The sequence below is a fragment of the Euprymna scolopes genome, chromosome 35, assembly GCF_053919585.1.
Source record: "Euprymna scolopes isolate OS-2025 chromosome 35, ASM5391958v1, whole genome shotgun sequence".
NCBI lineage: Eukaryota > Metazoa > Mollusca > Cephalopoda > Sepiida > Sepiolidae > Euprymna > Euprymna scolopes.
In genome coordinates this window covers 28,110,395-28,123,101 of record NC_136516.1, presented here as the reverse complement: position 1 = coordinate 28,123,101, position 12,707 = coordinate 28,110,395, and the positions used below count along the sequence as shown (strand labels likewise).

Sequence of the window (12,707 nt, the reverse complement as noted above, 5' to 3'; positions counted from 1 at the left end):
TATGTCAGTTATGTAACTCTGACAATACCACATTGTTACTGTTGCTGATGCTTGCGTTCACTTAAGCTACATTTAAATTTCAGTTTTGAATATGTAAAACATTGGGGTTTTTTTTTAAACAACAAAAGCAAACGGATGTGTTTACAAATGTTGACTTTTGATTGGTTACAAATATTTTTTCTTGCTTTATTTCTGCACATGCACAAATTAACTCATAGCTTCAAGTGTTTTCACTTATCTATCGATAGCTCAAACAGTAGGAATACGACTGGAGCCTGGAGTGCTGGTTTGGTTTCAATTCTAGCTGATGATGCCAAAGTCATTTTATTTTAACTTTTGAAATCAGTACTATAAATATTTATAATATTCAATAGAGAATTGGGCAAGGCCAGTCCCCCCCCCACTCATAATAAATAAATTTGATTGGTTACTGCTGCTGATGCTTGTCTTTAATTAAATATCTATTAAACAAAAAGAATACCCGTTCCAGGACGAGTAAAATTAATTTGCTTGAACCAAATAGCTTTGCACCATTTTTATGTTTACTTACAAAAATTAAAATCCATGCATGTAATGTTGCTAAACCTTATGTTTAGAACCTTTATTCCAATTTTGATTGAAAAATGTGTAACCCTATACTACCCACATGATATTAAGATTTTCTTTTTATAGAAAATATTTTGCATTTAAGATCTTTTGTTTCTATTTCTACAGGAGATTCTTTGAGGTTCATCGGTCCATCAGGATTCCGCCCACAAATTCAAACTTTACAACTAAACCATCAACGAACACGGTTTGTACAAGGATTTTTTTTTTTCATTTTTCTTTTTTTCATTTTTTTCTTTTTTTTTTTTTTTTACTTGTTCTTTAATCATTTTTTCATTTTTTTTCATTATTTTTTTTTCATTATTTTTACATTAATTTAGACTATCATCATCATCATCATAAACATCATTATCTTCATAAGGGCCCGGAAGGACACAACTCTGTAATGAGTTGAAACAAAATATTTGCAACAAAAAAAGACAACAAATGAAGAGTGTTGGTATGCATCAGTCCAACTGCAGAGAGACATATTCTCCCAATCTTTATAGTAAGAGGAAGAGGTCATTATTATCTGTAGGGTGGACACACCTCCACAATCATCATCAGGTTAACTTTTTAGTGTAATTCCATCATCTCTATATAAATAAAATGAACTCATTTTTTCCCGTCGGATTTTGACATTAATATGATTAAAAATCAAGATATTTCATGCAAATATAATATGCACAAACGGCAGAACAATATCTGAGGTGTGTTATAGGCTTATTATTTCTCAAATTCCTCGATAATCTTAGATTTCTATACTTTTTCTGCTGAGAAGTCACGGCCAAAATCGGTTAAGATCAATGGAAGTGGTAAAATATTTTCTCTCTAATAAATTCCTCCTCCCCCTGCCACTACTTAACACCGTTTGGGGATCGTTCACAAGGAACAGTTGAGAAGAGAACACCGGTTTGGCTTCGTAGTTCTTTCATGTGAAGTTATTTAAAATCACTCAACTAAGCTGCAGTGCTCTGTGGCGTAGTGGTTAGCGTGCTGGACAATTCACATTATATTTTCACGTTCGCGCCGACCTACCGTAGTCGTTTTTTTTTTTTTTTTTTTTTTTCCTAAACAACTGGAATGGACTTTTCTTGGTGGCCGAACTGTTAACGTTGCAGATGTTTTTTTGTTTTTTTTTTCACACTTTATTTTCCTACTTTTACTCATGACCCGGGTTTGATCCTTCCTACTTACCTACCATAACATTTTTTAAAACTCCCCCCCCCCCCCCCCCCCGTCCCGGAAACAAACACTCGGTCAACGCCGGGTACCCCCGCAAGTTCAGAAATAAAACAGATTTCCGGTTACATCATTAAAGCTTCCAATTAATGTTTTTTTTTGTTTTTTTTTTTTTGTTTTTTTTTTTTTTTAATAAGAAAAAGTTAATTTCTGCCAAATCGCTAGAACCTTGTCTCTGGCTGGATTTTATTTCTTTTTTTTTTTCTTTTGAGTCGAGTTTATAACAGCTATGTCCATACTGGCATGATGGTGATGCAAGGCTCAGAGAGTGGGATTGAAAAGTTAGCGTCCCCCCAAAAATATCTGAACGGCCCCGTCAGCATTCCCCTGTAGAGGCGCCTCAGCAACTAGCAATAAACTAACCTCTTCTCAAAGTAGAAGACAGTCTGGAGGGTGGACCTCCTAGAACTGTATAGGACCAGCATCATATTGCAATCAACAGGAGAAAAGTAATTTCAGAAACGTCCGAGACCTTGTTGAATTTGGTGTCAAGGGAATAACTGCCAGATGATATGCATGCAAACAAAGGCCAGCATTCGACGAGCTCGGTTTTCCTAATTATGCTGAAGTATTATAGGTTTAGGGTGTGATGGATTTGTGGTCGTATCTTTTACTCCCTGTTGGTGAAGGTGAAGATGCCAAGACTGGAGTTTGTCCTGCATTGTCACCATTTCTGCTGCTACAACCGGAAATGTTTTCTCAATCATTAAATCATTTCTCTCCGATAGGCTCATAAGAGTAGTGGTCGATGGACAAAAATCAGAGGACTGCAGTATTTTTTTTTTTTTTTAATTTTTTTTTTATTACATTTTCACCCCAAACAAGGTACATTGCAGGGGACTACTATCAGGGTCAACAACTACTGGGGCACTATGTAGGGATTTGGGTCAATCCTGGGCCCAACTCCCTTCCTGATCTACATAAATGACCTCTCTAAACACATACTTAAATCATTCATTGACATCTATGCTGATGACACGACCATCTACGGCAACACATCAAAGGCTGTAAATAACAAAGTTCTCTCTGATTCCCTCTCCTCTGATCTCGAGCGCGTGGTTCAGTGGGGGAAGACGTGGCTGGTTATCTTTAATGCATCTAAAACCAAACTCCTATCCTTACATCATCAACGCTCTGATCCCCATCTGGCATCAATTGAAATGGATGGCTTTCATCTAGGAGAAGCCCCGTGTTTTGACAAGCTTCTGGGTTTGTCCTTTACTCCTGATCGTAAATGGAACACGTACATCAAGTCTGTTGCCAAGGTCGCTGGAAAGATGGTGGGATCCTTCTACCGCTCCAGAAGATATCTCACTACTGATGCAATTCTCTATCTATATAAAAGCCAAGTATGTCCAAGGATGGAATACTGCTGCCATATCTGGGCAGGAGCTGCTAAAAACAGCCTATCCTGCCTTGACAGAGTACAAAATAGACTTTGTGGCTTAGTGGTGGATGCCCTTTTCTCTACCCTGCAACCTCTCTCCCACAGAAGAGACGTTGCAAGCCTATCCTTGTTTTATCATTATTTCCATGGCAGGTGCTCGTCTGAACTCCAATCTCTGGTCCCCCCTCGCCAATCTTTCACGAAAAACACCCGTCTAGCTGAATCCACTGTCAAAAACTTTCCCCACTCTTTATCTATGCCTACATCAAAACGTAGATTTCATGAACAAAGCTTCTTTCTTAGAACTGCACGCCTGTGGAACTCTGTTCCCTCTGCCTGCTTCCCTCCTGACTACAACTTGGATGTCTTCATGTCTAACGTAAACAAATTTCTGATGAACCGCCCCTTAAGTAGACATTCTAAAATATCCACATTAACATACTGTACTTATAATAACCCTTATCCCTGAGTGGCTTCCAGGCCTTGATAAGTGGTGACCGCCTTGTAAAAAAAAAAATAAATAAATCGAGAGGAATCGATTTTCATTCAGCATTCATCCATAGATTAAAAAAAAATTTTAAATAAAGAAAAATCTATATGATGTACATGACACAATGAAAATATCATATTACAAAAATCATGTAAATTAATCGATTAGTTTTATTTGTAAATAAGAAAATCAAATTTTATGAGTACTGGAGGAGAGACTGTCTCGCCCTGCAATTTTGAAAAAAAAAACAATCCCAAATAATAAAGGGAGATAACTTAACAATAATTCAAACTTACTAAGATTCATGTTATAATATCCCTATGAATCCCCATTAATCGCTTAAAAATGATTTTCTTCCGAAAAATAAAACTACTTGATCAATTCACCTAATTTTTAGAATATAATATTTTCGTTTTGCCACAGTGAAAACAATAAGAAGGTAAGGCTCTAACAATTTTTTTTACAGGGCAGTCACCACTTATCAAGGCCTGAAAGCCACTCAAGGATAAGAGTAAATAAATGTAAGGTGGTTATGTGGTAATCGTTAATGGTGTAGACTGAGTAGCATTTAGATTATTTAAGAGAACGGCTCAACAAGAACTTGTTTACATTAGACTTGAAGGCTACTAGGTTGTATTCAACCAGGAAGCAGGCGAGCGGAACAGTGTTCCACAAGCGGGCAGTTCTAGGAAAGAAGCATTGTTCATGGAAGTTGCATTTAGATTTAGGCACAGATAGAGAGTAGAGCAAGTTGTTGATAGTGGTTGTAGCTAGTCAAGTGTTTCTTTCTTTCTTTTTTTTTTAAAGTTTAGCAAGGGAGAACCATAGATTGGAACTCAGATGAACACTTGCCATGAAAATAGCAATAGAGTAGAGAATGGCTTGCAACGTGTCTTCTGTGCGATTTGGCAGAAATCGTCCTTTTCTGGTTAAAAATAAAATTTTGACCAAAAGTGGAAAACTTAGAAATCAGTTTTTTACGGATAAAAAAAACAGAATTCCAATTAGAGTTTCGTTCAATATGTCTTTTTTTTTTTTTCTTTTTTTTTTTACACGGTGGTCACCACTTATTATGGCCCAGAAGCCACTCGGGGATAAGGGGTATTGCAAGTACAGTACGTTAGTGTGGAGATTTAATGAAGTGTTTACTTAAGAGGGCCGTTCATTAGGAATTTGTTAATACTGGACTTGAACACATCCAAGTTGTAGTCAGGTGGGAAGCAGGCAGATGAATCAGAGTTCCACAGGCGTGCAGTTCTGAGAAAGAAGCTTTGTTCATGGAATCTACGTTTTGATTTAGGCACAGATAAAGAGTGGGGAAAATTTTTCACAGTGGATTCAGCTAGACGGGTGTTTTTCGTGAAAGATTGGCGAGGGGGTACCAGAGATTGGAGTTCAGACGAGCACCTGCCATGGAAATAACGATAAAACAAAGATAGGCTTGCAACGTCTCTTCTGTGGGAGAGAGGTTGCAGGGAAGAGAAAAGAGCATCCCCCACTAAGCCATGAAGTCTATTTTGTACTCTGTCAAGGCAGGATAGGCTGTTTTTAGCAGCTCCTGCCCAGATATGGCAGCAGTTTTCCATCCTTGGACGTACTTGGCTTTTATATAGATAGAGAATTGCATCAGTAGTGAGATATCTTCTGGAGCGGTAGAAGGATCCCACCATCTTTCCAGCGACCTTGGCAACAGACTTGATGTACGTGTTCCATTTCAGATCAGGAGTGTAGGTCAAGCCCATTCTTGAAACATATAAACAATGCAAAAAAAAAACATTCTTCAGAAGAAAAACAAAGTTGAAAAGAACATGGTCATCTCTTAATCATATTATTCAAATAGTTTTGTATGGAAATAGCTTCAGACAAGGTATGAAACCACTTGATGTAAGAAGTTTACCACGTCGTGGTCAAAAACTAGCCATGTTATATGATTAGATTCTGACCCAGAAAACAGAACAGCAATTCTTTCCTCTTTGTCAGAAACGTTACTCATGGAATGTGAGGACTAAAGGACAAAATAAGGAAAGCGATTTGTTGGTGTGAATTACAAGGGATTTTTTTTTTTTTTTTTTTTTTTTTTTTTTTTTTCAAGGTTTACATATGGTTTCAAATTTTCTTTTAAGACACTTCAAAATTGATGGTTGACAACAAAACTCATTCCATCATTGTGAAATCCCCCCCCCCCCAAGTAAAATAAAATATTTTTTTTTACTTTTTTTTTATTATTTCTTTTTTTGTCATTTCACACCAACGGCATGTGCTCGTCTGAGCTTCAATCTAATCTATGGTCTCCCCCCCCCCTCGCCAAAACAACTATCAATAATTTCCCCACACTCATTATCGGTGCCTAAACCTAAACTTAGATTCCATGAACAAAGCTTCTTTCTTAGAACTGCACGCCTGTCGAACTCTCTTTCGTTTGCCTGCTTTCTAGCGGACTACAATTTGATTATCTTCAAGTTCAACGTACACTAACCCTTATCCTCGAATGGCCTCTGGGCCTTATTAAGTGGTGACTCCTTTCTAAAAAAAAAAAAAAAAAACACAAGACACAGGGGCACTTATTCGTGAGGGCTACTATTTGGAACCAGATTTGCAGGGATATTATTCATATAGTTGAGCAGCAAGATGACTGTTCACATTACATTTGAATTTCTGCATGTCAGAGAAGCAGGGGTCCAGGAAGGAATTCCAAAGTGCAGAAGTTTGAGAGAAAAAGCTTCTTTTTTTTTTTTTTTTTTTTTTTTTTTTTTTTTTTTTACCGTGAAAGAATATTTGAAACTGATTGCATATTATTTTCTCATTTCAACTTGATTTTTCTAGCCCAACTAACTGTCAATACAATGCAGGGATTGGGAGCCTCAATAGTACGAGTGGTTCACTTGGAAACAAATCAAAAACCAAGAAATCTCGCAGTAACATCAAAGACTGTTATACTGGCACCAATGAAGGGACAGATTCAAGAGGTATTTTTTTTCTTTTTCATCATTAAAAAAAGAAAGGGCACTTTGCATTTATGAACCATGATTTTCACAAAGTTATTCGGGTGTGCCCAACAGATGATGGACCGGAAACGAGCCTTATTACAAAAAAAACACCAATTATTACAACTCCCTTAGCCATGTTAAGATTGGCGATGACCACTGAAATTCATGAAGTAATATATTGGAAAATAATGTCTTAATATCCAGAAAACTATTTGTCAACCGTTTCCAAGTCTTATCGTCATCTGCCGGGCACATCCGAGTAACTTCGTGGAAATCGTGGGTTCATAAATGCAGAAGTATCCTTATTTTTTTTTTTTGTTTTATTTATTTTATTTTTTTTTTTTTGTTTTATTTATTTTTTTTTTTTTTTGTTTTATTTATTTATTTTTTTTTTTTCAATTTTTTAAAAACTTTTTAAAATAGTAAACAAAATTTTTTTAACTTTTTGACGGGAATAACCTGAAACGGCCAGGCGAGCCTCATTACAAAAAACGCAAATTGTTACACCCCCCCCCCACCCTCCATGTTAAGAATGGCGACGACCACTGAAATTCATGAAGTAATACATTGGAAAATAATGTCTTAATATCCAGAAAACTACTTGTCGACCGTTTCCGGTTCTTCTCGTCACCTGCCGGACACATCCGAGTAACTTCGTGGAAATCATGGGTTGATAAATGCAAAAGTACCAAACTGTTTACATTTCAAAGATTTCAAGTAAGTAATAGGGTTTAAATTGCGGAGCCTGCTAGTAAGAAAACAATAAGTTGGTTAAAATGCTGTTTTAATCTCCATGAAACTATCGAATGTAAAAAGCTTAAAAACTATCTTTAATACATGATTTTTATCATGTATTTTATAATTTTTATAAAACATTTTAAAACAGAAACGACTAACTGCCCTGCACTGTCTACTAGTGATGGGTGGATTCCAATATTTTTTCCCGATTCCAATATCATTAATATCCAGAAAACTACTTGTCGTTTCCGGTTCTTTCCGTCATCTGCCAGGCACACCCGAGTAATTTGTGGAAATTGTGTGTTCATAAATGCAGAAATAGCATTTTATCTTTAATTTATTTTTTTGTCTTTTGTGTACTTTTTTAATTGCCTTGTTTTTGTTCACTTGGCTCACCACGTAAACCACTACACAGCTCTTGGCACTCTTAATTAACGAGTGACGTCAAATTCGAACAGTCTGTGAGCTGGTTGGTCTTTTGATGCTTGACAATCACTCTGGCAAAGGCTCTGGGTGTTGAAAGGTCCCATCCAGTGAATTACCAATCCCCCCCCCACGTTGTAAAGTGCAAATCATCTTGCACTATCACCAAGATCTATATCACTAGTGAACAAAGGTCATTTAAGCCAAAAAAAAAATAAAAGAATAATATTTCGATGACTAGTCTTTTTGGATAACAATTATTATTCGTAAAACACAAAAAAAAAAAAAAAAAAAAAAAAAAATCAAACACTCTGACTCTTCACAGGCCTCAACTTAGGCGTTTTTGTGTGAACGGCACTCTTTGGTCAGTCTGGGCGATTCTCAGGTTTAGTCATTAACCTTAAATCTGCAGGTCAGCCTTTCAACAATGAGCAATCAGTGGGAAAGAAAGCAGAGTGGTCTGGGCAGTTTTCAAGTTTAGTTATCAACCCTAAGTTTGGGGGTCCGATTTTCAACAATGTGCAATCCAGTTGCGGAGCAAAGCAGTCTCTCTCAGCTCAGTCTAGTTGGGTCTCTCCCTATCTTCTGATGCTCCATCTGACTGTCTCTGGCTCACTGTGTAAAATTGAAAACCCAGGGCCATAACTCCACCATCTTAAAATTTAACTCCCAGTTTTCAATAATGCACCATTATTAATATTCTACAATTCTCAACTCTGGAGAATACATTCAGACGACGAGTGGCCAAACTCTTCATTATTAATTCAATAATTCCTTTCGATCGCCCAAAATAACTCAAAGATTCTTTTGAGAAGAAACAAGACATTCCAATCAATCCCCTTTCTTTTACGATCTCTATAAGCAATTACTCTCTCCTTCTTCCCATTTTCCTCCTCAACCTTTTCTTTTTTTCTGGGTTTTTTTTTTTCCAATCTTTTCTACCGTTTCAATTTTAAAGTTTGTCTCCATGGCACATCAACCCTTTCTAATATGTCATCATTCTCACAACTGTGAGATGACAACACGGCCAGTGAAGATGAAAGAAAAGAAATCCACTTCACACAACGTTGGGATCAGCGATCATCATCGAACGGACTAGCACGTGGTTGCACACATTTATGATGAGTGAGTTCACCAACAATCAATTGTCAATCGCAGAACAAATATTGCGTCTGGATCATTTGTCTGCTTCCTTTGTTCCAGCTCGTTTAACTCGTTGGTTTAGTGGTCTTCGCCAATTCACCGTTTTCATACTTCATTGTAATATAGTTTCCTATTGAACTAGCTTCTTTCCAAACACTCCATGCTTATGGAACTCCCTTTCTGCTGACTGTTTTCCTCCTACTTATAGCCTTGATCTTTTCAAGGCTAAAACTTGTAAGCATCTCCTGCTTTTGTGATGATCATCTTTTGTTTTTAGTTTTTTTTTATGTAAAGTGGCTCCATGCCTTGTCTGAAGCAATTCCTATATAAAAAAAAAATGGTTATACCCACATCAAAATATATTTTTATCTAAATCATTCCAGACAAGGCATAAAGCCACTTGATGTAAAGAACTAAAAAAAATATTATTTCAAAGTAAAAAAACTTGCCAACAATCAGTGTTAGATGGAATAGATTCTGACCCAGAAAACAGCAATTCTTCCTTTGTCAGAAACATTCCTCATGAAATGTGAGGACTAAAGTAGGTAATGCTTTTTTCTCTTCCCTGCAACATCTCTCCCACAGAAGAGCCGTTGCAAGCCTGTCTCTGCTCTATCACAAGTGCTCACCTGAACTCCCATTTATGGTCCCCTGCCCACCTTGCCAAACTTTTACAAGAAACACTCGACTAGTTACAACCACTATAAACGATTTATATATTTCCCCCACCTTCTATCTGTGCCTAAATCTAAACACAGATTCCATGAACAAAGCTTCTTTCCCAGCACTGCCCGTCTGTGAAACACTGTTCCACTGGCCTGCTTTCTGGTTGAATACAACATGGTAGCCTTCAAATTTAATGTGAACAAATTCTTGCTGAGCCGTCCCCATAGATAATAAAGTTCTACCCAATCTACACCATTAATGATTACTAAACTACCATCTTATATTCATTAATCCTTATCCTCGAGTGGCCTTCAGTCCTTGATAAGTGATGATTCCCAAGTAGAAAAAAAAAGTACAAAATAAAAGAAATGAGTTTGCAGCTGCCGAAAGTAAATCCGAAATTCAATTTTTAATCTCCGATTTTTTTTTGTTTTTTTAATCTTTTCCAGGTGTCACTGGGAGTAATGTTCTGGAAGTGTACGATCTTTGCCCAAACCTACGTCAGATGGATGTCGAGAAACTCCTAAAAGATTTAACTTGCCAGGGCGCCACATTACACTATGTCCCCCAAGACAATAGCAGCAGCATCTCTCCTGACGCTACCAACCTACAAGTATCTGATTGTAAAACTATCCTAGCAATATTCCCCAGTGCCCCGTGTGCAAATCGCGTTCTTCAGAGCATCCCAAGCGGTAAATATAAACTAAGGTCGACAGTGTCCAAAGACTCAGTAAGTCAAAAGTCCGAAAGGTAGGGAAGCGCGAATGTTATTTTTATAGGACATTTTTTAATATTTTATTTTAAGAGAAGAGAAAATCGTGGCTGTTTTTTTTTTTTTTTTTTTTTTTTTTTTTTTTTAAATAGTACATGCACAAACCAATTGCAAATTGTTCACGAAAGATTGAATATTCTTTGTGTAGAATCCCTAACCTGAACTATTTTAACAGAACATGGACTCATGCTGAAGGTAGTTACATAATTTCCAGGACATTAGTTTATTTGAAGAAGAGAAGAAAGGTACAAGGAACGTCGAGAAAAAAAAAAAAAAAAAAAAAAAGAAATGGTACAAGAAGATCGGAATTTTCACATACCCCAAATTGTTAATTTGTTTCCCCTCCCCCTCCCAGCCCTCTCCTCAGTCGTGGTATTGTCCGTGTACAGTCCATACATATCAACATATTCCCCTTCACCAGTGTAAAATGGTAACGGTGTTGTTGGTGATTGCTGTTACCACCCTGTTTTACCACTTGATTACAATTACCACCTGTTTTTACCACATCGACACACACAAACTGCGCAAAATTATAGTTAAAAAGAATCTATTTGCATCTCTTATTTGCTGCTACGTTTTGAAAACGCAAAAAAAAAAAAACCTCAAACATTCAAATACCTGCATTACCTTTTTTTTCTTCTTCTTCTTTGAAACGTCAGAATATTCTCCCTGTTTTCTGTGCATTCGGCATTTATGATCCAACTTATATGGACCATTCAATCACATCCTTATTCTCTTCCTCAACATAAAGCATCTATTTTATTAAATGTCATTTTGTACAAAGGATATGACACACAACTGAGAAAAAGAAATAAAAAAAATAGCTTAAAGAAGAGTTTGACGCTTCGTGGCTTCGCAATCGCCGCTAAAAAAATAGTTTAACAGGATCCTTGTTTAACTCTACGCAGACTTGTTGTCAAAACTTAATATTCAAAGTTTTTGTGAAAATAGTTTTTTTTTTTTTTTTTTTTTTTTTTTTTATCGAAGGCTAGAATTACCTTCCCTACGTAGTCCGGTAGAAGTGTTGGTACTTGTACAGTTTAATCAAGACATAAAAAAAATGAAAATATCAAAAATGGTTATATTGTACGTATCCGTTATGGACTGAAGATCTCCAGAAAAAAATTTCACTTTATTTGAACGAGTTTTTTTTTTTTACAGCGGAAAAACATTTTTATGAGCGCGTTGAAGTCGGCCATCTTGAAATCTTTTGAATACGCCACTGGGAGATAACTCCAGTTAAAGCTCCGACACTCCCTCCCCATCTTTAATACTAGCTTTTCTTCATAAAAATCAAACCTTTTGCTCGGTATTATAACAAATAGCTTTTTCACTGTAAAAAAGACACTACTTGATGAAATTAAGGAAAAAATTTTTCGGAGGACTTCGTTCCATAACGGATACATACAATACAACCTTTCTTTTTTTTCGATATTTTCATTTTTTATTACTTGATTAAACTGTACAAGTACCAAAATTTTTATCCTCATTCAACCTTATGCAGATTGATTGCCGACAATATTTAGAGCTTTTTTTTTTTTTTTTTTTTTTTTTTTTTTTTTTTTTTTTAATAAGGCTAGTATTACCTATCCAACAAAGCTTGGTATTCAGTAACATCGTTTAAGTTTAAATTTTTAAATGTTAAAAAAAATATAATGTGCAAGTCAATAAGAGATTTGGAAGACGAGGGGGGGGGCAAAATCTAAGGGAAATAACTCGTACACGGACTGATTGTCGATAATTAATATTCAGAGTTTTTGTAAAAGCAACAAATTGTCTTCTTTTTTTTTCTTTTTTTTTTTAAGTAATGTTATTTTTTAAATGGGGATTTTTTAAAGTTAAATTTAATTATCATGGTATTGTTTCATCAGTAAATTTTTAATTGAACCAAATTGTTAGAAAATTATAATTTAAAATTATTAGATGCAAATAGTTTTCCAAAACTTTCAGTTTTTTAATACATAACAGAGGATTTGCTAAGAATTTAAATACTTCCAAGCTACTTTTCAGAAAAAAACAATCTTCGTTACTTCCCTTTATCATGAACAAGAAAAAAAAAAGTATCTGCTATTACATGTTTTGTGAAATAAAATATATTCCTAGCTATAGTGGAAAAAGAGAAACAAACAAATATAGGCTAGTTTAAAGGAGGGGGGGTCGCTACTTATCAAGACTCAATAGCCATTCGAGGATAAGGGTTAATGAATGCAAGGTGGTAGTTTAGTAATTGTTGATGATGTAAATTGGATAGAATTTGATTATTTATGGGGACGG

General features: G+C 35.9%; 1 protein-coding gene across 2 annotated transcripts in view; it reads left to right on the top strand.

Annotated features, from left to right (window-relative positions):
• LOC145259767 (uncharacterized) overlaps positions 1–10,976 on the top strand; it is a 189,898-nt gene extending 178,922 nt beyond the window's left edge. For both annotated transcript variants that reach the window (XM_080117508.1, XM_080117507.1), the window contains 3 exons: positions 715–793; positions 6,528–6,670; positions 10,111–10,976. In XM_080117508.1, coding sequence (XP_079973634.1) covers positions 715–793; positions 6,528–6,670; positions 10,111–10,415 — 527 coding nt within the window. In that variant the 3' untranslated portion in view covers positions 10,416–10,976. The remainder of the gene's footprint in view (positions 1–714; positions 794–6,527; positions 6,671–10,110) is intronic.
• The last annotated feature ends 1,731 nt before the right edge of the window (positions 10,977–12,707 follow it).